At 37.9% G+C, this 25493-nt stretch overlaps 2 protein-coding genes and 2 long non-coding RNA genes across 5 annotated transcripts; 2 read left to right on the top strand and 2 right to left on the bottom strand.

Moving 5' to 3' along the window:
* Positions 1-21509, top strand: LOC107706667 (uncharacterized). The gene is made up of 3 exons (XR_001636168.1): positions 1-324; positions 18012-18015; positions 21497-21509. It is a non-coding gene; the product is annotated as an uncharacterized LOC107706667 (long non-coding RNA).
* On the top strand, positions 1271-14309 carry LOC107706668 (uncharacterized). The gene is made up of 3 exons (XR_001636169.1): positions 1271-1280; positions 11552-11567; positions 14246-14309. It is a non-coding gene; the product is annotated as an uncharacterized LOC107706668 (long non-coding RNA).
* Positions 3071-13633, bottom strand: LOC107706666 (mitogen-activated protein kinase kinase kinase 2-like). 2 transcript variants are annotated; one of them, XM_016510456.1, is made up of 14 exons: positions 13608-13633; positions 11243-11315; positions 10998-11113; positions 9858-9898; positions 9254-9353; positions 9045-9158; positions 8848-8944; positions 8408-8538; positions 8228-8307; positions 5027-5094; positions 4836-4928; positions 4505-4723; positions 3373-3521; positions 3071-3285 (listed from the first exon to the last, which is right to left on the bottom strand). In XM_016510456.1, the coding sequence occupies exons 2-14, from the start codon at positions 11244-11246 to the stop codon at positions 3139-3141; spliced, it is 1359 nt and encodes a 452-aa protein (XP_016365942.1). In that variant the 5' UTR covers positions 11247-11315; positions 13608-13633; the 3' UTR covers positions 3071-3138. The 2 variants fall into 2 exon arrangements, with proteins under 2 accessions (XP_016365942.1, XP_016365941.1); XM_016510455.1 differs by lacking the exon at positions 13608-13633 and adding an exon at positions 13133-13601.
* Positions 14247-25184, bottom strand: LOC107706664 (cytochrome P450 27C1-like). Its single transcript, XM_016510449.1, has 9 exons — positions 24733-25184; positions 20919-21109; positions 20095-20294; positions 18506-18715; positions 18253-18416; positions 16399-16562; positions 16199-16277; positions 15457-15660; positions 14247-15300 (listed from the first exon to the last, which is right to left on the bottom strand). Exons 1-9 carry the CDS (start codon positions 25024-25026, stop codon positions 15184-15186), a joined length of 1623 nt encoding a protein of 540 aa, XP_016365935.1. The 5' UTR covers positions 25027-25184; the 3' UTR covers positions 14247-15183.
* Between the last annotated feature and the right edge of the window lie 309 nt (positions 25185-25493).

Raw genomic sequence — 25493 nt, 5'->3', positions numbered from 1 at the left:
GGAAAGGATGACGAATACGAAAAAACGCATATGAAAATTTCGGACTCAGTGTGCAAGGACCTTAACTCTCTATGCTCTTGAGATTTATAATGGAACCAGAGCGATTCTTACTGTAAATGTCCAGGCACTAAACCCTGCCTGTGTGGTCTGGGTTTTTTTTTCTTTGCTTTGGTGAGTGAGTGTGTTCAGCCTGCCTACCTGATCAGATTGAAGTGTACGGCACTGTGTTAAGAGAATGCACAGGTGAACCTGACCCGAGATCAGTTTGCCAGCAGAGGGACCAAAGGGGGAAAGGCAGAGGCTGTTTATGCTGATCTAGAAACAGTATGAAGAGCCGAACTGTCCTAAATAATTCCTGTATAGACAAAGTCAGAAAGACTTGTGAGTAGCTGTGCATTAAACCTATAAAATTCTAGAAAAATGACCGGACACTTAAGACAGAGCAGAATACAAAAAAAAGAGGAAGGTGACGTCAAAAAGGCACATAGTAAAAACAGAAACAAAGCAGAAACAGGTACAAGATCCTGACGAATTCTAGAGCTGGAAAAAGCGAATACACTCCGGTATGTGGTTGCAATCAGAAGGTGAGAGAGTTCAGCAAACACAAATGTTTGTACAGCATAGTGAGTAAATATTCTACAGTAAGATCTTCCATCAGAGTTCATGTACTTGTGTGTGTGTGTGTGTGTGTGTGTGTGTGTTCTAGGAGGACTGTGCAAGAAAATGAGAACTTTTAGAAGCCATGACTGCCAGGCTGGAGAGTCCCATGCATCCTGTCATCTATTCTGTTCCGTTTCATTTTTTCCTTTTACCCTTTAGCAGCATATTGGTGTACCTGCCTTGCTCTGGGGTTGACATTCCAAGATCTTCCTGCATTAACCCAGTGCATCCAGAACCCAACCGGACTCCCCAGAGCAAAGGCTCTCCACAATCATGGGGGATATCAAAACATTAAAAATGAATAAAAGAAAGCCTTAAAAGACAACATTCTCAAGTTTTTTTGGGGTACCGATATCCGTTTAGTCTTTAGGGGTACTTACCCCTGAGTGAAATTAAGGTGCAATGTTTTCATATGGAATCAAGCTGCTCCAAATCACCCTCCTACTCCAGCAGAGGTGTGAGATTAGGCCACTGCCCTTTTCACTATGCGCTCTGATCCGAGTAGGGGCTCGTAGGTCTGCTGGGATGAGTCTGAAAAATGGATGGTCCTACAGACACTTTTGGAAGTCTCTGATTGGTCAGAGATGGAAGGGGGAGTGGCTAGTGGACGAAAGTGTGCCGTAATAGGTCCTCAGCAGCTGGACGCTGTTTAGTCTCCACAAAAATCCGTTTAAGGAAATCGCGGCAGTGGTCCGACACGTGAGGCGGCAGAGTGGGGTTGGTGGGCTGTGTGGCGATTTTAAAAATGGCTGCCATTGCTTCGTACTCCGCCCAGGGTGGCCGCTGAGTCAACATCTCCACCACGGTGCAGCCGATGCTCCTGAAATCAGGAAGGAATTATTATCATAGTTGAAGTGAAACACGCAAAAACATATACACAATCTTTTCTCATAGTGTTCTTACAACATGCTAGAAACTGGACAGAGTCTTTTACACTGACCCAGGGCCATCAGAGGTCCTTATTGAAGAGCCCCGCAAGTATCACAATTTCAGCTTAAAAGGTTTAAAGTCACAATGAAACAGAAGTAGCCTTTTTCCTTCCATGTTGTGACGGACATTCAAGTTAAAATGAATATTGAAACAGTAAAAAAAATGTACAGCAGGAACCTGGTCCTACCCATCGGTTGTTGATTGAATGGAGACAGATGTGAACATAAACATGCAGTCAATTGTAAGAAAGGGATGGGTTTAAGTAGATTAAGTAGTGACCCAAGAGAAGTCTGTCATTTTGCCATCAAGTTACGACATTTAAATTAAAAATTAGCAGGTAAAAACTCATTTTTAAAACTGAAACATGCATGGACGAGTCGTTCGCAAAATAATTTGTAATATATAATTATTCACGGTATTTAGAAGTGCCCACAATAACAATAGTGATATATCGCATTACCGAATACCGGCACAAGTCTAACTACAACATGGGATTAATCAATGCATGCTGATGAACTTTTATCATAGTTTATAGTTATATGGAAACGAAAGTGTTTAACATTCAACCGTTCTTTTTCTTCAGTAGTATTATTGTGATTTGAATTTTGTGAACGGGAGTTCCTCTTTTGCTGTGTTATAAGCCGGGCTTCAGATGCTTTCGCTTTCGAATTCGCGATCTTGTGGTCACGTTTTACAAGAAAAGATAATTGTCTGTTTTGCTTGCATACATCTACAGACCTTTCACTTTTTAAGCCTAAAACAAAAGATGGATTCATTGTTATACTTAATTAAAAAGCACAACAACAATAAAACAGTAAGTTACAATGGCAACTAGCTTACAAAACGTTTATTAACAAAAATGAATAAGATGAGGCATGGCATACACCACATGCTGCATTATATACCTACTAATAAATTACAGAACGTTTAGCAAACACTGAGAAATCAAATAAATAAATAAATAAATAAAAGAACCTCCATAGTGTAACGTGCGGTAAACAGCAAAGATAACAGGATTTTCAAAATGAAAACAAAAAGAAAAGTAAAACTAAATTGGCTGTCGGTGACAGTGCTTGCATGTTTTTTTTCCACAAGAATACCAACATGTTCACCTTCTCTGGTTTAAGTAGCAGTCTTTTACTTTACTTTAGCTTGAAAACCATCCATCGTTTCAACAATATTCATGTAATTTTTGCTGCGTGCACCTTCGCGCTCCTGCTGACGCTGCAAGTATAAAGCAGGCTCTACACTCTAAGCGCTGTGCAGTTCAAACGAGTAGCGCGGTTTCGTTATGCTTTCAGTTTCGTTTGCCATTTGATGTTCCTCATATGCAACAGAAATGGCAGCGCTTATGAGTTGAACAACGTGGTGGTCGCGCCAGGGCAACCACACAAAATTTAGTCGCACAGGCAGAAAAATGGTCGCAGTCTGGAGTCCTGAATTACATTTTAATTATAAAAAAATTAGTTCAGGACACAGGCTTTTTTTAGTGCTGCAAAAACTTTAGAAAACACAGTAAGCATACAAGAACATGTGTGTTTAAGTGAATTAAAACATACTTACCCCAGGCATGTACTCCATAAAAATGGAAAGAGTTCTTTCATGTGTGTCCCGCAAGCAGCCATAGTACTGAACAATGCGCTCATGGAATAGATTTTTCAGCAGCTGAATTTCACACTCCAGAGCGCTCACCTCCTGAACACACATACAAACCATAATAAGTGCAAAGGTTCAACTAGACACCATACTAGCTGTACAAAGCCTTTAAAAAACGATGTTCACCTTGCTGGTTTCTGGGCTATCCGGGTCAAACTGCACCTGTTTAACAGCCAGTTCTCTGCCAGTGTCAGCATCGTAGCATAAAAACACTCGCCCGAACGCTCCTTGCCCCAAAAGCTTGCCTAGACGCCAGTTTGTGGGAGCCCGAGGGGCTATAAACAAAAGAAAGAGGCAATTACACACAGAACAACACATTATACAGAGTTTCCCCTCAGCTTTTTGACCAATTTATTTAAATTAATTTTGTAGTCCAACATATTTTACTGGATTTACAATTTATTAAAGACTCTAAAAATCGTTTTATAGATAATGTACTCACGAAGAGCAATTTCAAGAAGGTTAAGAAATTTTGTAGGATAGGACTATGACTGAATGAAGAAAACTAGGCTAAGATATTACTGGTTGCACATGTACAAACATTTGGGGTCAGAAAGTTGCTTTAATGTTTTTGAAGTCTTTTATCCTCAATCTGCAGCCTGGGGAGATATTTGATCAACAATACTGTAAAAAAAAACAACAAAAAAAAAACTGTATAATACTAATTCAATTTAAAATAACATTCCTATCTTAAAATATATATTTAAAAAATGTAAATTATCCTGTGATGGCAAAGCTGAATTTTCAGCAGCCATTACTCCAGTCTTCGGTCTCACATAATTCTTCAGAAATCGGTCTAATATGCTTTCTTATTATACCACTTAAAAACAGTTATGCTGCTTAATTTTTTAATTGATTAGAAAGCTTAAAAAAACAGCATTTTTTAAATAGAAATGTTTGTAACCCTAACCCTAGATTTTCTATTGTGACATTATAAATGACTTTACTGTTACTTTTGTTCAATTTAATGTATCCTTACTGAATAAATGTATTTTAAAAGGGAGTGTATATAAAATACCTTTAAAATATTGGGTTATTGGAAAGCAACATATATTTGCAGCTGATCAAATTACAAATGCACACCTCAAACTCAAGGATAATTGGTAGTGTCACACCTGACAAATCAGAACTATAATAAGCTTCATCTGCATGTCAACACCAAGTTAACATTAGATCAGCCACAAATGTCAACATTGTTAGTACAAAGGAAACTGGTACAGACAGAAGATGTTCTCCTCCAAACCCTAAATGCACTCACAGCGGCTTGGAGGGCTGATGTCCATGACTGAGAGAGTGGGGTTAGAGCTGGGCTCTATGTCGCTGCCGCGGCGTCTGCGCCCTGGTTCCTCTAGCTCAGGAGTGAAGATGCTGCTTCCACTGCTAGTGCTGGGGCTCTGCTGCTCTGTTGGACTGAAACTCACTGGAGAACGAAAACCATGAGCCTGAGTCCGCCGTGCCCTGGGAAAGGTCTTTCGCCCTGAGCGGAGAAAGATGATCCAATTTAGGAACAGCGCATGCAAGCTTGGTTTTGCTTTTTTAGAAAAATTACCAAAGCTTCTGTTTATGGCCAAGGTCCAACATAACCTCACCATCGCTGTAGTCGTGCAGACCAAACGAGATGGGATATCGCCTAGGATAGGTTCCTCCCTTCCCTGTTTTTTCAAACACTGGTATATCGTACTCTGTGAAACAGAGCACAAACAATCAAGATTGCATTTCTAAGTCTATCTAACGTTAGTATTCATGTGACATCAAAGCAGAAAGATCAGCAACAGCTTACCAGGGAACTCTTGATGGTTATCAGGGTAGCTCAGGGCTCGAGGCATACGGGATTTAGGATAGGTATCAACTGAAAAAAAACCAAAAAAAAAAAAAAAAAAAAAATCACTGAGTATTTAAATTTAACAACATGCAGGAACTGTACATTACAGTTCAAAAAGTCTCTCATGCTCACCAAGGCAGCATTTATTTGATCAAAAAAGCAAAAACAGTATTATCACTATTTTAAAGGGGTCATATGATGCAATTTCAAGTTTTCCTTTCTCTTTGGAGTGTTACAAGCTGTTCGTTCATAGATGAGATCCCTAAAGTTGCAAAGACTAAAGTCTCAAACCCAAAGAGATATTCTTTATAAAAGTTAAGACTCGTCCACGCCATCCTAAAACGCCTTGTTTAAACACGCCCCCACATGTTTAGGTCACTGTGTGGGAAGATTTGCATAACACCACCCAAATGTTCCCGCAAAGAAAGGCGGCGTAACTTTGATTTATCGCCGCCATGTCGTGGAGACGCTGTGTTTCGTTGAGAAAGCGAAACTACTTTGTTTGGCCTTCCAAAAGAGGACACAACTACAAATCAGTGGTTAAGTTGCATTTACAACACTGTTCCAGAACAGTTCAACCCAAATATTCAGATGTGTGCAGCGCATTTTTACGGAGGACTGTTTCCTGAACCTGCAGAGTAGCCTACAATGCCCCGGCTGTGGAGTAACACCAGACTGCACTCTGGAGTACTTGCGGCTATGCACAAAGTTGTTTCTATAAAGTGGGGCAATTCCAACTTTGCAAGGACAGTCTGGCGCTTCTGACTCACAGACTGTAAGTAACGTTACGATTTCATATTTAAAGAATTTGCCACTGATGATTCAAATGAGCTTTGTAAAAATCGACACATTTCAGAAACGCGGGGCATAGAGGAGAAACAATAATGTACAGTATGTGGAAAATAATGTGTTTTTTTAACCTAAAACCGCATAAGCACATTGCATTACACCAAATACAAAAAATAATGTTCTTTTTAGCAACGTCATAAGACCCCTTTAAATAATGCTTTTTCTATTTTAATATATTTTCAAATGTAATTTATTCCTGTGACGCAAAGCTGAATTTTCAGCAGTCATTACTTCAGCCTTCAGTGCCACATGATCCTCATAAATCACTCTAATATGCTGATTTGTAACTCAAGGATCATTTCTTCTTATTATTAATGTTAAAAACAGTTGTGCTGCTTAATACAAGAGATGCACCGATCGAACAACAAGGGACCGGAATCAGACAATTTTCCGCATGATTGGCCTGGACCAGTGAGTCTGCGGTCAGGCTGCCGATTTGAGCTGGTCCATTTTGACGTCACACTTACTCTTACATCTGCATGTAAACATGTCACTCCACTGCGAGTCAAGAAGACACAAAGTTCGCAATTTGTAATACGTGTAGGGCCAAAGTAAACTGTGGGGGAACCACAGGGCTCGATTAACGCTGGTCCAAGTAGATTTTTTAAAGGGGCAAGTTAAAGAGAATTTTACTTGCTCAACCAGACCAGAAGCCTGATTAAAACCTCAATAACAAAAATAACTAGTGAAGCACAAACATGGCGACCAAATATTTTCACGCGAGAATGATTCTGAATTTATGCATTCAGTGTAAACAGCGACTGATAATGTAAAGCCAGATGAGGCTTGCGCATCCTGTCTGAGTGAGAGTGAGAGAGAGAGATTTGTGCAGAAATCAAAACAAATGAGCGCAACACACAAAAAAGTTATAGATGCATCATGCATACAAAAAAAAAAATTTATAATATAAGATTTAGGCAAGCAACATTTGCATCAACACAATTGCAATGTAACACTGATTTTATACTATAGTAGTTCAATAAACGAAGTTAAAATTAAGTGACTTACATTTTAGGCACAATATGGACTGTTTTTGCTCAATTTTGCTGAAGAAAATCGTTCTAATCAAAGCCACAGCAGAACTGGGGCCGGTTGCATAAAAGGTTTAGACTAGTCTTATAAGTTAGTCTTCTAATTTTTTTCTTTAAGACTGGTAATATTTTTTTTAATTCAGTAACATAAAAGCATAGATTAATCTAATTTGAATACAAAAATAAGACTGATAGCCCTTTGGCTAACTGCTAGTTGCTCAAACTCATACTTTTAACATAGAGGCTAGGTTTATACAACTGGCCCCTGTCTCCCACCAACACACAGCGTGTTTTGTTACTGAATGAATCCATGTTTTTGAACGATCGAGGGAGTCAATGATCCGGCAACCCATTCATAAAGAAAAGTAATTTGCCTCGATTCTGAATGAATATGCCATTTGAACGAATCGGTTGAATGAATGACTAAATTACTCTCATTAAAACAGTCATTTGCTGCCTCCTACTGGTGGTTTGGTTTCATATTTAAAAGTATCATTGCATTTTTTCAAATTTCTTCTTTGTATATTCAAAAAATATTTAAAACAATCTTATCAAATTATTTATGCATTTGAAATTCTGCGGTGTAAATGCATTTATGGCACCTCAGCTTCATCAAACAGTCTGTGTAAATACATCTAATGCCACTTCAGATGCAGCTTCCGTTTCCTGCAGTAGAAAGATGATTTCATTTGAATGACAACAACTCTACAGTCTCATTATTCTAACTGAATTAATTGAAACAATGTAAGAATTTGATGTGAAAGATAACACATTTAATAAGGTTCGGGAAAAAAATGACCATTTACAAACAGTGGGAAATATCATCTGTTTTGGTATATACAGCAACTCATTTTCAGTTAATTGACTCTTTCCAGTCACAGAGCACTTTATTTTGAGAGCTGTTTATGTGAGAGACCATCTGTAACTTAGTTTAGATCGGGGGAACTGTAATGTTCAATAATTTCTTTTATTATGCAAATAATTTTTTGCATTGAAATTTTTTTTTTTTTTACATATATGCTGTCAATTATAGTTCTTAGAAAGAAAATCAGCATCGGCAGGTCACTCTTACAAAAAAACGGAAATCGGAATCAGCCAAGAAAATTGCAATCGGTGCATCTCTACTTAATACTTTTCCTGACATACTAAAGGAATGCTGTAGACACAAGTTCAGATTGCATTTTCAGTAATGCATTTGTAAAAGGAAGTCTATGGGCAAGGCACCATCTTCAGTAATAGTTTGATTGTGGCTACATGTATGTGTGGGTTAGTTGTTCACCTATCAAGTGGACTGTCCAGTGAAGGACAGCTGCCTGACGCTGAATTCTCAGGACTGCTCATAGACAGAGGGTCCAGCATCTATAGAGAGAAAAACAGGAAAAGATAAATGAGCCATCAGGACACAGGCTGATTATGCTACTGCTTAGTAAACCCACATCAGCTCAACCAGACTTTGTACCTGGTCCATGCTCTCTGGTATGAACTCGCCCTCACTGTTGATGCTTGTGAAAGAGCCGTTTCTGGCCACCTGCTGCAGAGCATCAGGAATATAGCCTGGAGGAGGAGAACTACGATCGGTTGACTGAGAACCTGGAGAAGAATCAAGAGAGCAACAAACACCTTACACACTTTCATAATCTGAACAGAATGGAGTCAGTTAGATCAAGGTGAGGGATTGAAAAGTAAAAGTGATTTGTCACATCAACCCAAATGGAAAGTCATTTCAGAAGAAGAGTAAGTCACTATATTTTGATTAAAGATAATGAAGAGATTTTTTCTTTCAATGAATTGAGCACAATGAGGCCAAGAGTGTGCATTTAAAAAAGTAAATGGGGTCAATTTCGTATTTATGTTGACTTCTGTCATGGATGCAATTCAAAACCACTGAGTGCAACCCACCTATGAGTGCCAGCATGTTCTTTTTAGCTGCAGCACTGAAGTCTGTGTTGTCCAAGTTCTCGTGAGCTGGCAACAGGTCCTTATTGGAGACAGAGTTCTGAAAGCACAAGAACATTTGATGCATTTAGCTTTTAGATTAGGTCACAGGTCTCAGACTAGCACTTTTTCTCTGAACATAGTTTATAATGCCCACTGACCTGAGTACAGGAGGGGAGCACAAGCAGGATTTTTAGGCTCTTCATATGCACTGATCGATCCAACAGCTCCACGGCCTTATCCAGATCGTCCTGAGTACTCAACGGAATCACAAGCTACAGGACAGAGAAAAGGAAACCAGGCTTTCTGTTATGAAAACATTCAAATAAACATATCATAAATATGATAAAGCTGTAGTAGCATCTTTTACCTCATTATTGGTGTAATGCAGGTCCATGGTCTGCCCAAATGCTACTTTAGCTTTGGCACTCAGATCTTCAAGACTGACAGGTCGAGGGAACTGCAGGATCCTTAAGTAACACATAATGCATTACTTTACTAGTTACTTGAGAAAAGTAATCTGATTGCGTAACTCAAATGACTTGTAATGTGTTACCCCCAATACTGGTGATCATATCAAAATTACAAAAATAAATAAAAATCATTCATTCATATTCCAGCGTGGCATCTATTCTGGCAGTGTTTGGTTCTTAGTATTTGCATAAACACACACAAACACATTAAGACACACACTCAGATGCACACAAACACATGACTACCCAAAACTACATCACTAATCCACTAACACTTTAACTAAATAAGAAGCCCCTTAGTTCATTTGGCTTAGACCAAAACATCTTATGTAAAGTGAATAAAAGTGGGAATAAAAACGCAGGTTTGAACTAGCTAATACAAGATCCATTACACAGCGTCTACAGAGCTCTGTCGGACAGGTTTAATTAAGAGAAACCTCTAGAGGGAAGTGCTAAAAAAAGGAAGCGATGTAGAGCAGAAGCAGGAATTGTGGTCATTACCTCTTCTCTCCTCTGTACTCAAACTTCACCCTTACATCATTCTGTGGACAAGAAAACACAGTTTTACCCATCTATCAATGCACAATGTTTCTTATTTACAACAGTGTGAAACAGCACTGGGAAACACAGAGAATATTCTATATAAATGTAGATTCACAATGATATTTGTGTATAACAGAAAATAAGCATTGATAGCAATATTGCAAAGATTTTAGTGCACTTTTTAATGTGCCTGTGACTGTGTTGATAGATTAGTTTCACGAACTGTCCTTGTCTCACATTTTTGTTAACGCAGATATTTTAACAGTGCCTCTTATTAAAAAAGGGCATTAAAGTTGGCAATTTCCATTAATTAGTTCAAACCGTCTATTTCAATGCATGTATTCAACGAATGCAGCATCACTGATGATCATTGAAGTCTCTATGGTATTTTTCATTTATTAAAATGTTTTTGCAAAATATATTTAGAAAAATATTGCTTTTTATTACTATATATGGTTTTATGTTTACGTGGCGCGATACGTAACGCAATGCGTAAAAAGACAGTATAAGTCATTATAATCAGTAATTATGTCCCCACTGGATGCAACAAATGCCTCGTTTGTAATGGTTTTTTATTGGTTCTGTCTCGTCGCGCCGGGACACGGCATCACAGTATGGTAAGGGGCGTAACATTTCCGTCACACGCTTGAGGTATTTGGCCAATCACAACGCACTGGATAGCTGGCCAATCAGCGTACACCTCGCTTTTCAGACCGATGAGCTTATTAACTTATGCTATTTAATAGGCTGTTTGGTGTTCCTCGGACTAAAAATTGGTACATAAATACTGAAAAATATCAAGACATTTTAAACTACATAACCCTCTAGTATGAAGACCTGTGTACAGTTAAACAATGTCACTGTCATCACCCTTATTTAACTGTGGTCACTTTTACAGTATACGTTCTCTTTGTATGTGTTCAAGTGACAGATAAGTGGTAAATGCTAATATAACTTATAATGCCCATTTGTCATATGTTTTATTCTACATTGAGATAACAGTTATAGTTAAGAAACTGAGTTTCTTAAAAACAAAAAAGAAAAAAAAAAAACAAAGTATCTGGTGCTGATGTGAATAACAAAAGAGTCAATGCAGACCTGGTTCTTAGGAGAGGAGGCCTTGTGTTTGCCCAGGTCAGGCAGACCAGATGGTCGACTGGATCGATGCAGCACCACCAGGTCTTGCATGATGGAATTCAGGGCCTCCTGCTCATCTACAAGGTATTTTTATAACAAATTCTTATTATAATTATAAATTTCTCAATATAAACACAGATTACATCCTTTGTACTACTAAAAATTCTTTCAGTATTTTGACGAATTTTTAAAAACTGAGCACATACCCATTTTGACAGATCACCGGTTCACCCAGGAGTAAAGGAAAGAGGATTCTCCCATGAAATGGGATCCTTTCTCCTATACAAGAAAACAATATTTTTATTACATAAATAATACCATTATTTATTAATGAGATTAACATAAAATATTTGTGCTCATTGACAATAAACCATTAAAAATCTATTAGTGAAATCACTGGCACTAAATTGTTCTGTTACCGCAGAACAGCAAAAAAAAAAAAAAAAAAGTTAATCTTTATATAGCAGCACATTAGAAAGCAATGCTGTTGGATATGGAATTACAATTACAATGAGTATTTTTTTTGTTGTTGTTGCAATTACTCAGAATTATTACATTACATTAGAATCATAGTCTCTCATTAAAGGAATAGTTCACCCAAAAATATTGCTGAAAAATGCACTCACCCTCAGGCCATCTAAGATGTAGATGAGTTGGTTTCTTTATCGGAACAGATTTGGAGAAATTTGGCATTATATCACTTGCTCACCAATGGATCCTCTGCAGTGAATGGGTGCCATCAGAATGAAAGTCCAAACAGTTGATAAAAACATCACAGAAATCCACAAGCAAACCACACGACTCTATTACATCAATTAACATCTTGTGAAGTGAAAAGCTGTGTGTTTGTAAGAAACAAATCCGTCATCAAGGTGTTTTAACTTTAAATTGTTGCTTCTGGCCAAAATATAGTGGAATCTATAATCTATAGTAACACTTCCTCGAGTAAAAAACAAAAAACAAAAACTCCACCCTCTGTTGTCCTCCATCAAAATCCACCAACATATTTGTTTATAACTGTTTTAGACTGTTTTCACTTGTAAAAGTTGCTTGATCTGTGTATATTTCTCTCCTCATTCAGATGAAATGAATTTTTCACTAGTGAAAGCAATATTATGGATATAGGACTCGTATTTTAGCTGGACACAGCAGTTTGAAGTTAAAAATGAGTTGATGAATTTGTTTATTCACTGCACAATACATGATGGTATGATGGCACCCATTCACTGCAGAGGATCCATTGGTGAGCAAGTGAGGAAACGCTAAATTTCTCCAAATATGTTCCTATGAAGAAATAAACTCATGTACAAATTGGATGGCCTGAGGGTGAGAAAAATGTAAGTACACTTTCATTTTTGGGTGAACTGTTCCTTTAAAAGACCCAGTATACTGTACTGTCTTCAGCAGGCATCTGTCAAAATCTGAACTGAATGACACTAGATGACAGCAGCAGCTAGTTTGACTGATACACACACACACATAAGTATTTGATTTAAACTCACAAAAAATCATGACATCTAAAATAAAAGTAAATGTCAAACTACAGAAAAATATCTTATCAGAACAAGTCGTAAGTCGAGACAAGGTTCTACCCCATTCATGGCCATGTATGACAGTTCAAGTAAAACATAGTAACAACTGACAAAATAACACACACAATAAGATAAACTGTAAAAGAACGATTTCAGAAAAGAAGATTTCAATTAATGTACCGATACATTCTAACGGCACGCAAAGCTAATTCCCAAGCTAACTGATTAGCTTGCTAGCACCTGTCAAAACTATGGCAGGTCAAAGTAACCAAATGCAATGACATACTAATGTTGTACTAAGGTCACAATGGCATTTAGTATTCAATTTTATCTGGTCTGCACCAAGACACAATGTTAAATATAACTACGGCCCTAAATCATATTTATAAACACACAGTTAGTCGCTTAGCTCTCTAGGCCAAAATTAGCATTGCGCCAAGATGCTAACGAGCCACTTTGTGCTTTAACAGCTAACAGAGAGATTTTTACGGTCTTATGTGATTAAAATACCTTTATTATGCAGTCATCTAATAAAACAGATACAACTAAAAAGTATTTGATCACCTGGGTGAGCTCGGTCCGTTCACTTCCTCATCCACAGATATGAGGCCTCGCGACGAACCTGACACTCTTGACAGACTCAATTAAACGGCTTCAACTTTAGTCCAAGGCCTGACTACACGGCCAAATCATCTCCCGCTGACTCCAACACACTTAACAGGTTGGTGAAAGCCGCTGACGGTGATTCCAGGCGAGTTTGTGGATGAAAACTGCGAAACTGGGTTTGTTTACATTAGATTCAACGCGCTCGACCTGACGAAGATCAACTGCTGTCAATTAGACCGACAGAAGAATATTAAGATTTACGAACTAAGACGATAGCAACGCACAAGCATTAGAAGGTCTGGTCAGAAAATTAATCCAAAAGAGAATACGACACATTTAGCAAAAGATGTTGGATATTAAGTACACTTAAAAACACGCGCAGACACACACTACTTTAGAACAGCACCGCTGTCCTTTGACTCAAACAACTCACGTGACTCCACAGCGCCATCTGCCGACTGTCATCTAATTAATGCATCGGATGGCCAGAGACTCGCAGCGTCAAGTTCTAGCCAATCAGAGAATGTAGTTCGCTTCCTCTTGACCAATCAGAACATGGAATTCTTGCTAAATAACTCCCAGGCACATCTCCTCACATGCCTCACGCTACAGCATGTATTAAACATGTAATTCGCTTGGTTATTTGTAATTTAGATAATTCAGTCTATGCCGCTAATGGCAAACGAGGGAATTATAATTGACTCTTTTAGAATATATGTTAATTATTTGACCTTCATTTTATTCATCAAACCATCCTGCCATCTGGTGGATAAAGGTAAGGACTACATAGAGATGGATAATGCATTTACTTTTACGTTATTTCTGAAGTCATGCGTCATCAGTCTGTCAAAGTTTATGTACATGAAATTTTAAAATCACAATTATGAGGGCAAAAGTCGTTACTGAGTCAATGTTACATATGGAATTTTATTGCAAAGTTTCTGAGAGGCAATTTTTCATTAATTTTCACGTGGTTCAGGTAAGTGTGACAGACTATTATGATTTTTTTTTTAGTGTTTAGTGTTTAAATAGAGTTTAAACAGAACAAACAACAAATGAACAACACAGCAGGTCTTCAAAGTGTAGTTTATTCGTACAAAATTAAGTAACTTAGGCATTTCCACACTTCCTAATTTCATACAATGCATTAAGTTCACAACCCTCAAAAACAACATTAATTTTATCCCAAAAATACTTCATTTCCACCAGTTCCCATTATCCATTTGTTGCCTATAAGGCTAGTGCACTAAAAAAAAAGAGGCACAATTTTGCATTTCGCATTAAAATGTTTTCCACTAAAGAGGAACCAACACAAAATCCTCGCTCTTGAATAACAAATTAGATAATAATAGCCGGACATTGCTGTGATTTGAGGTGTTTTCCTTACACGGTATTTATATCAATATTAGTGTCCACAGGACAGGATTTTAGCACAGTCTTCTTAAGTAGCTTTGTAGTTGTATTAGGATTTACTCACTTGTGTTTGCTTTAGGAATTTTCTGCTTGTAAGCTAAAAGTCATTAAGCTTACATAAGTACCATGTTAAATAAATAATGAGCTTAGTGCTAAAGCTCATTTAATAGTAAAACATCTATATACAAGGTCTTCTTGACCATATTTCATGCTATTTTTTAAGGCTGAGCAAAATAAAAAAGCTACAAGAGAAAATGACAGATAGTATGATGTAAATTAATTCTGTAAATGAATAATATAATACAATTTTTTTTAAAAAAGCAATTCTTGAAGTAATTCGTATTGATTCGACTATATGAAATAGTGCCTGTTCTAAACGTTTTTAAAATAGTTGGTCTTCTGATTGGCTATAAACATTCACACAAGAGCACTATTAAAACAGTCTTAGAGGCACTTCACACATAAATAAAAGCAACATTCTTCGCTGGATAAAAGCTGGAGGAGGCACTATAATACACAAAAACACTAACAGTCTTTGGATTCCAAGAAGCACAGTATGGATTATGGTTTAAATTCACACACAGTGTAATGGCAGATTACTTTCGGTCCACAAATCTAAGGTTGATGGGTGCTCCCGGACAGAGCAGGCCATGAGTCTTAGCACACACATCAGCGGTCTGGGGAGACACCTCAATGTAGAACTTCTGCAGGAGCTGTGATGGAGAAGAACATCAATACACCATTAGACAAGGGAATTAGAGTTCACATTCAAGTAATATCTGTCTTTATTACAACAATCTGCTTAATAATAATAAGCACCACTATGGTTTGGATCGTTTGAATTTTGAGACGCATATATAAACAAGCACCTGTGTAAGAGCCAGATGCATCTCCAGCTCGGCTATTCTCCTCCCGACGCAGCTGCGGATGCCGTAGCCAAACGGGATGGAGCCGAAGTTATCGACACGGTCAGAGGCATCCTTGCGAATCCAACGATCTGGACGGAACTCTCCGGGACAGGGGAAGTTCTCTTCATCCATAGAGGTGGAGTAATGACACAGAGCCAGCTGAGTCTGCGAACACAGGAAGTTGGGAGATTTTTCAATAAAAACAATAGCTACTATGTTTAGTAATTAGTTATTGATTTAATAGTTGTTGATAGTTTGTGTTTTTATCATTATAATTTTAATTATTAAATCATATTAATATAAATTCTTTTGTTATCAATATAGATTCAAATGTAAATAATTCATTCTCAAAATGATAATAAAATAATAAAAATGCCCCCTCGAAATTTCCTGAGGCCTCCTAGTGGGTTGAGAACCACTGATTGAAGTTATTCCCTTATTGCATAACAATTGTTTTCTTTTAAAGTCTTTTAAATCTTTTTAACATAATTAATGCTGTGACAATACAAGTCAACTGTGTTTTTTTTTCTAGCACACTTTATCTACATATATCCAGGTCAAGGTAATTAAATCTAGAACTGCAGGAAAGAAAGGCATGAAACAATGCTTCTACTCAGGGGCAGGTTTTGACACGTGTTTATGAGACAAGCATGTAAAAATGTGCTTTTGCATACACATACAGTCACATGATATATGTTCTTACCCCTTTAGGGATGAAATAACCTCCGACGATCAGATCCTCCTGTGTAACGCGTCCATTTCCAGGCAGAACAGGGAAAAGCCTGCATGCGTTAGAGAGACGGAGGGAAGTGTTTATACTGTTTGATTTTTGAATGATCACTGTATTTCTGTCCTAAACTCAATAAACTTTGCAATAAATAATGAGTGGTGGGCAGAGCTTACCTGAGAGTCTCTTTAACAAGCCCTCTAATAAGGGGCAAATGAGCAACATCCTCTCCGGTTGGGACACGCCCACCCAGCACTCGGTCTACTTCCTCAAAAATGTCCTGCTGTATTATAGGATGTCTTGCCAGAAGGTATGTGCTCCATGACAGTGTGAAAGAGGTCTGTAGAGGGGCAGAGAGAAGAACATTTGATGACTTATTAGAGAGTAGTAACATGATCTACACTGATTCCTCTGCTTGGTGCAAAATTAAAGATATGGGGAATAATACATGATATAGTTAAGCAATATCATAAAAGCATGTGTTGCTTTTCTGAAATATGATGCATATGTGATATTGATTTATACCACAGTATTTTGCCAGTGAAAATAGGTCTAAACAAGGCCACAGCAGTGTTTCATTACTGAATGGATGAGCCATTTTGAACGAGTCAGTTGAATGAATGATTCAATGACTCACTCATTAAGACACTGTTTAATTTTTCCGCTTAGTTTAATTTTCAAAGTATAATTTCGTTTTTTTTTCTCATCCTTTCATATTTCTTTATTCAGAATTTTATATTTAAACATTAATCTCATAAAACTATTTATTATGGAATTGCAATGTAAATGCATTCATACCACCTCTGAGCTGCATTAAGCAGTACATCTAGAGGTGTAAATACATCTAAATGCCACTTTAAATGCAGTTTCTGTGCCATTTTGGAGGTGCAAAAATGAATTTTGTTAATACTGATTTCATTTGATTGGTACCAGCAATTACAATAATTAGGACATAGTGTCACGATATCTAATTATTCTAATTGAATTTACTGATAAATTTAAGAATCTGACATAAAATAACTTATGAAGGTAAAAAAAATTCCCCTGGAAATCAAATTAAAGGGACAAATAATGGAAAAGATCATTTCTGTCACCGCTCTACTATATTTTGCAGTTTTGCATAAGACGTTCCATTACATAACCACTGATTCACTCCCATGGACTGATTCTCCCAAACCTGTCCACCCCCCAATGACGCTTTTTCAGCCTCCTTTCAAAGATTGCCCAGCCAACATCATTCACTCTCCCCCTTGTTAGGCCATCTCTCTCCACCCCTTCATCCTGTAATGAACCACCTGCCATGCTTCTCTCCATTCATCATTACTTTTATCTCAGATAAATCTGGGCCTAAAACGGCTGCTGTCATGCGTGTTCAGCTCCAGTAATCACAATGTTCACCTTTTTCTTTTTGGGTGACTAATTCCTTTTTGGAGCAAGAACCCAAAACAGGCACCTTGCCAAAGTGAAAGCAAGACAGAGAGACAGACAGGCGGAGAGGGAAAGATTACATGACCGGCTTTGGCTCACGATGGCTAATGTGATCATACGGCTGAAAGAAAAAGAGAGGGAAAGATCAAAGAGAAGAGGATGCCAACTGACACATCAGTGAAATGGGAGAGTCTTGGCAGGTCTTGTTTATTGTGGGTGAGATGTATGGAGAGAGGTCAGCGTTGGGTCAAGTGAACACAGCGTTCTCCATTGAGACCTCAGACACCCGTTACGATTTGACCATTTGAAAAGAGTTCACAGGATGAGAAAAAGACGCCTGAGATGCTGTCCCGATGAGAAGGTTCGTTTATCATCACCATTAGATGCAACCATTTCTCCAGCTGTCTCAATACACAAAGTGTTCTGCTTTTTAAATCACCACACACGCATTCACTGCTTGGAGAGACTGCAGCATAACTTCAGTAAAGGCCAGATTAATGTGGGTTACTAGGTGTCTACCATTGAATTCATGCCAAATTACGAGTCATGAACCACAAATTCAGAAGCAATGACTTCCCAGCTGCTATTGGACCAGTTCTTACCGTATCCACACCCGCCAGAAGCATTTCTGTCATGTTTGCGTAGATCTCTTCCAGATTCATCTCTCTGGTGACCAGCATGTGAGTCAGCAACCCTCCTTTAATCTCTTCGCCTTTCTCCATCTTCTTTTTGATCTCTGAAAGCCTCTTGTCCACATGGATCTGGCCTAAAACACACATTTATACAAACTTTTAACAAAAAGACCAACTTTCTCACAATGACACTGAACCCCACCACAGTTCCCTCTGCTCTTACTGAATTTGAAGAGGCCGTCCCATGAGCCGCAGAATTCCTCCCAGGGTTTGGGAATGATGGGGCGCAGCCATTTGGGAATGGCACCGGCGTACATGGTGGTCTTGAAAGAGCTGAACATGAGGTGCAGTGCAGCAATGTACTCCTGACTCATCTTGGGAATTTCGTTTTCCAAGCAGCCCAGGCGAGTTTCATACAAAATGGTTGCAACACCTAGGAAAGAGTTTAACATTGTGTTTTTCATAACGTATTGCTTCACATGTATGGATTTACTATACTGAATCTCCCACAAATAATAGCAATTATTTGCTAAGGTTTTCATGTGCTAATCTAAATCTTATCTGAATCTTTAATCCACTGTTCTATTAGGAGTAAAGTGAGATCCACAAATAATCACAATGCAGAGGGTTTATCAGAAATTATACTTTCAACTATATGTACATGTAAGAATTTAGTGGGCCGTTTTTTTGACATCAGCAAATGACAATTAAAAGATAATTAATATTCAAAAAATACTACAGATCTAACGCTACTGTATTTGTGAAAACACAAAAACTTAAACTGAACTGAGCTAATTAATGTCACTATTATCTTATGTAGAGCTAGTTAATAGCTAAAATTATGAATAATTTTAGTTCATTATTTAGTTAATTATATAGTTCATATCAATTATGAAGTCATAATTGATGAACTTTGCAACACTGACAGAATCAGAATCAGAATGAGCTTTATTGCCAGGTATGTTTACACATACGAGGAATTTTGTTTTCGTTTAAATTATATCAACATTGAACTGAATTGAGCTGATCAATGGCACTATTGTCTTCTATAGCGTTAGCTTAAATTCATGTTGTGTCATCATTGATTAATTTTGCAGCAATCAACACTAATCTGAATTGAGCTGATTATAGACTCTATTATCTTCTACAGAGTTACTTTTGTAGCTAAAATTGCAGTGGTTTCATCACTGGTGAACTTTGCAGCATTGACGGTGTTATTAAAGGGGTCATATGATGCTTTTTTAAAGATACATAGTGGGGTAGATATGTGGGGGCGTGTTAGAATGAGCCGTTTTAGGGGGGCGTGGCAGAGTCTTAACTTTGATAAAGAATATCTCTTTGGTTTTGAGACTTTAGTCTTTGCAACTTTAGGGATCTTATCTATGCACAATCAGCTTGTAACACTCCAAAGAGAAAGGAAAACTTGAAATCGCATCATATGACCCCTTTAAACTAAACCAAATCAATATTGAATTGAATGAACTGAGCTGATTAATGAAACTAAACTGAAGTTGTTTCATCATTGATGAACATTTGCCAACATTGTCACTTTTAGTTTACTCTTTATTACTGTGATGCTGCATTAAAATTGAAAATGGTTTTGTATAAAGTGCTATATAAGTATGTAAAAAGGTGACAACACTTGCTATATTAAAAAACAAATCTCCCCAAAAATTCCTTATCTGTCTGTGGAACATCTGTTTAATCCCCAACTCAGACTCCCTAAATAGCTGGATCAAATTTAATTTATACAAAGCCCTCCTATTCCTTTCCAATTTACCACAATAACGCACACTCTGCCCTCAGGCTCACCTTCCATGGCATATTTGAAGAACAGGTCATTGATGTTATGGACAGTCTGTCTGTCGTCCTGCTGGCTACGCAGTGTCTTTACTCTCTCCACCAGGTCGTCCACCACAGCGTTGACGTCAGGGGAGAAAACAGCCACATCTTTGGGCCGCATAATCAGCTGGCGCAGAACACTGCGCATCTTCAGCCATTCATCATCCTCGCTGGAAATAGAAAACATCATATATTTGTTATCAGAGACAGGAAAATTAAATAAGTATATATATATATATATATAATATTGGGAAATTGCAGGTTCACATTACTAATTTGTCATTTACCTACTACCATTCAAGGATTTGTACGATTTTTAAAATATTTTTTTAAAGAAATCTCGAATTTTCACCAAGGCTGCAATTATATGATCCCAAAAAATATTATTACAATTTCAAATATAAATAACTGTTTTCTATTTTATTATATTTTAAAATGTAATTTATTCCTGTGATGCTAAGCTGATTTTTCAGGAGTCATTACTCCTTCAGAAATTATAAAATATGCCGAAAGCAGTTGTGCTGCTTATATTTTTGTGTAAACCCTGATGTTTTTTAGGACTCTTTGATGAAAGAACAGCATTTAATGGAAATAGAAATCAATTGTAATTGTAACACTTGATCAATTTAATGTGCCCTTCCCTTGCTGAATAAAAGTATCAAAAATCTTACTTATCTCAAACTACTTAACAACAGTGTACCATTTTAATCCAAAGAGACAAAACAAGTTACCAGCTTCGATTTTATCCAGTAGACTACAGCACCCCTCAAGGAAGCACATCAGTATGTACTTACGCTGAGATGAGTCCAGTAGATCTTCCTCTCAAATCTCTGTACTCCTTCCAGGACTCCATGTTACCCCTCTGAGGAGTCGCACCTTCAGTCCTGAGAACCTGTGCCACCATGTCTCTGTCAGAGATGGACACCACCAGCTGAGGTCCAAATCGAGATTTGAAGATCTTCCCATACTTCTGAGAATGCTCCAACTACAAAACGATTTGTAAACCTGATCAATGTGGATCTCAGAAATGCACTTGAACCATATAAATATAATTTACTTTTAATAGATTTGTTTTATTCTTGCTTTTGGCTAATCTGCATTAGAGTCATTTGTTTAGATGTTTCCTTCAAACTGTAAATGCTTTCTTGAAATAAGAATGGAAACAACATAACCGTGACACAGCAATAAAATAAATTTGCCCATATCACATCACTCATTTACTGACAATATCTATGTCTCCCCAAAGACCATATGGCTCTTAGCCAACTGCTCAGTATGCATAAGAAGACATTTCCCAGTATGGATGGCCCATTTGCAAATACGGCCCTCACTGCGAGCTTGCCCACTTTCATCCCCCTTCTCAAGTCGTAAGTACTATTCATACTAAGACAACACAAAGGCACCTCTGTGTCTCCTCAGCCAGAAAAATCCTGGAAGACATTTCTCATCTTTCACAGCCCTAAGACAACTTTGTTGCGCAACATAACTGTAACTGATCCTTAATATTAATATATACATGTAAACCAATGCCAGTTATCACTGGCCATTTTAGATTAGTACTGGGGAGTTTTTGGCTCTGTTTCAGTGCATGAGTTAGAATTTGAATTCAACTGGTCATGTTCCACAGGATGTTGAATTGGAATGACATGAAGAGGAATTTCATGAATTGCAATTTGAAAGAAAATCAACATACAAATTAGGGTTTTCATCATTATTTCATTATAACACATAATTCCATCATTAATTACAACTGATTGTGCATATTTACTTCTTGATAGAATCATTTTTCATAACCGATTAAATATTTGTCTAGTATAAATGCAACTATAACCTTAAAGATATATTTGTACCTGATTTAACCCTTAGTACCTATATGAGACCATGATCCGCAGTCACAAAAAATAGTATTCTTTTTAGTGTTTATTTTGTAATACTGGCGTTTGTTTGATTTTTGTACTATGATTTTTTTTTCTCATCCAGTATTTTGAGGAGACTACCTCCATTGCCTCAGAGGAAACGTCCTGTATATACATACCATATACATGCTGAAAAATGGTAACTTAAAAATGGTAACATCTACATTTTAACATCGAAGTCAAAAATATTATTTAATATTAAAATACATTCATTTATATGAACAAAACAAAATATTAGGGGTTAAATCAGGCCTCTTCAACACACAGAAGAACGCCTTGAGCCGAAACATTTGTGTTTTGTCCTATTGGTGATTAAAGTCACCATGAAATCAAAATTTAAAATTCTTATTTTTTAATGGAATACTGTAGTGTTTATTATAAATAATTTATCCGTGCACTTCATTATTTTTTTTTTAAATTCATGTGCCCTTGTAATCTTTAATCAAAAGCGTTAACCTCTCCTCACCCTCAAAACGACTCATCTTCTCTTCCGGTCACGAGCTATGGCGCAAGGGCGGAGCTAGTGACGTGAGGGGTAAACGCTGGGATAAACGACAGGGGGAAAAGCTGAAGCTGATGCTTCACTTTATAGCACTGACACCAGTCATGAGGGAGTATGTTACCCCTAAACATTGAAAAGATATTAGGATATTACGACAACATTACTCTTAGGACATCGCAAACTAATTTTTTTCATGAATATGACTTAACCTGATGGAGGACGCGCTCAGTCATTCAGGCAGACTCTCTCTCTTTCTCTTTCTCTCTCTCTCGCGCTGTTTAGGCTTGTTTTGTGCCGTTGATCGTCGTCGTCATACTTAATAAATAAAACATTTATTCATGCTTCGGTGTCAGCTGTGAATCCAGTGGAGAGAAATCCCCCCACAACTAACTGCAAACTGGCATTCAGATCTGCCTCCATTTTGTTAGCAACGCCCCAACTTCCAACGATCCAAGTCCTGCCCTCTCATTTCAGATGCCGTTTCACTCGGATATACGTCACAGTAGAGAAGAAAAGACAATCGCAACTTCCGTTTCATGCCGACTTTAATGTAAAACAACATTAAAAAGTGTATAAATCACTCGTTTTTCTGAAGAGACATTGTCCAATAGCAACACCAGCAGGTAAAGTTACAGCAGGAGTCCGCATCTCTCTTGCCTCCCCTGAGCCCATTGAGTTTGTGCACAAGCGTAGCAATGAATTTCTGCTGTCGCCAGAAGTCGGGTCGGGATATGAGTTTCCAGTTTACTTTCACATCGCTAAAAATGTCTGTATTTATTAGATGTCTTCGAGATTTGCCAAGAATTAGCAATGTCCATCGTATTGTTGATACCTGGTCCCCTCAAACTCTGCATATCGAGTTATCTGCACAACTAGTTTAATCTAATGTGTTGTGCCGACAACTAGCGGCTTAGCTAGTCTGCGACGTGTTCATTTTAGAAGCTTGTTTTTCTACATTTTAAACGCAGATTGTTAATTTTTTTATTATTTTTTATTGTATTTTATTATTTTAGATAATTGTATTTTCAGTTGTATTAACCTTCTCCCCCTCTCAGTTTCTATTATACAGTAGATCAGGGAACAGGTGAAGTCAGGAAACGACTCTCAGATATAGCCTAACCACTTTGTTATGTCAAAATAATACTTGAAATGGCATGAAAACATGATCTCTGTGGTAAAATTAAAAGTAAAACTCCAAGTCTGTGAATTTACCAAGCTTTGATGACCCTATGACTCGAAAAATTCAAAAGTAGCCTAGTTAAACGTTAACTATTAAAAAGAATAGCTAAACATAAGTTCACAAATAAAATATATTGTTACTGCCTTGAGTTAGCTATTATTTTGGAATAAATGTAAAATGTTTGAAAACACTAACTTCATGAGATTCATACTTGGCTTTAATAAATGGAATATTGGTTACATTGTTAATGTAAACACATAAAATAGATTTTTTTCTTCTTTCTCTGATAGTGTAAGCAATGTTTATTTAAACAAGTGACTGGGACATGAATTTACATTTGATTTTAAAAAAAAAACTTTGAGGACTTTGCCTCCTCATTTCAGAACACACCACTGCACTGTATATCAGGAATTGCATTCCTGTGCATTCATATCTGAGTGGCGCAAATCTCTGACGGACAGCTGTCAATCTTTATAGCAGGCCATTCTTGAGGTGTTTGAATTGCATGCTATATAATTCGAATTTGATCCTTCGTGTAGACTGAGCCTGGGATAAAATAAGGTTTGTGACTGTCCCTCGCGATGGGGTGGAGACTGCACTCGCCGGTTTATGCAACTCCATAATAAGTAATCCAACACCTCACGTGTCCGCACTGCACATTATGTAGCCGAGTCTTGACTGTGTTCCAAACAAATAAATCTTTATTTACGTTAAAGTAAACGTTACATTTTATTTAACGTTTGTGCAACAACTGTCACTGGCCATTTCTGGCACGTATTTCTGCCAACTCGTAAAATAAAAAGTTACAGGAGGTAAAGTTTAGATAAAACTGAAATATGTGGCCTTTTTGTTAAATGAAACCATATGGATGAGTCTACATGATTGCGTCTGGGTCTTTTCCACTGAACGTGTATTGAAAGTGTAAACTGTGCACTTGAAGAAACACAATTGAAATGCAAACACAAAAAGTAACGCGTAACGGTGGTCCCATTTGACCGCTGCCGACTCACCTGGACCTCATGGATGCGGCTGAATCCATCCCGGTAGAAGAACTCAATGAGGTTCACCATGGCGCTGGGTCCGGGCATCTCATGGAGGGTCTTCACTCTCGCCACCTTCTGCTCCTCAGCGACGGGGCGCACCATGTCCTCCTCCTTCAGATCCGCCTGACTGTGCGCCGCGATCTCCAGAGAGCCGCTCGCCGCGGACTTGTGCAGCCCGTGGGTTTGGAGGAGAAACTGCTTGCATGACTCCTGGAGCAGACTCTTGCGGGCCAGGTGCAGAATATTGCTTTGAAGAGCCATCTCAAAGACTGTATAACGTGCCACCAAGTTGAAATCAGGAGTGTCTTGTAGAAGTGGAGGTGTTCGCAGACTGGAGCGAATGCGCACTGATGCGTGGTGAGCAGCAGCCTTTTTAAAGGTCCACGGGAGAGGTGCAGGATCAGCGAAGGGGATTGGACACTGGAGTTTGGCCCTGGTAGGAACAGAGGTCCTCACGCAGCCCCCACGAGGCAGTGGACGTCGATGAAAAGCTGAAGTGAAGGATTTTCTTTTGTTGCAAAATAAAATGGGGATTACTACATTAATCGATTGTGGCTGGCAGCTCTTGAGTTGACCCGCGTTCGACTCTTTAGTCCTCAAACCCTGAGATGTCAGAAATTAAATTACAGTCACAATTATAAAAAAGTAATTGTTTTAAGTCTCTTGAAAGCTTTACATTTAAGAATGTAGGCCTAGCCTAAAGCCGCGATCAAAAGACAGCCTATAAA

This window comes from Sinocyclocheilus rhinocerous, unplaced genomic scaffold (assembly GCF_001515625.1).
Source record: "Sinocyclocheilus rhinocerous isolate Xijiao unplaced genomic scaffold, SAMN03320098_v1.1 scaffold1285, whole genome shotgun sequence".
Classification (NCBI taxonomy): Eukaryota; Metazoa; Chordata; class Actinopteri; order Cypriniformes; family Cyprinidae; genus Sinocyclocheilus; species Sinocyclocheilus rhinocerous.
This window is presented reverse-complemented; position numbering and strand designations above follow the sequence as displayed.

Coding starts and splice junctions, on each gene's coding strand:
- LOC107706664 (XM_016510449.1), bottom strand. CDS start 25,026: ATGGCTCTTCAAAGCAATATTCTGCACCTGGCCCGCAAGAGTCTGCTC. Junction 18,716..20,094: donor CTTCAAATATGCCATGGAAG/GTGAGCCTGAGG, acceptor ACTCTTTCCTAG/GTGTTGCAACCATTTTGTAT. Junction 16,278..16,398: donor CTTGTTAAAGAGACTCTCAG/GTAAGCTCTGCC, acceptor TAACGCATGCAG/GCTTTTCCCTGTTCTGCCTG.
- LOC107706666 (XM_016510456.1), bottom strand. Junction 5,095..8,227: donor CTGGACAGTCCACTTGATAG/GTGAACAACTAA, acceptor TTTTTTTTCAGT/TGATACCTATCCTAAATCCC. Junction 4,724..4,835: donor TCTGCACGACTACAGCGATG/GTGAGGTTATGT, acceptor TTCTCCGCTCAG/GGCGAAAGACCTTTCCCAGG.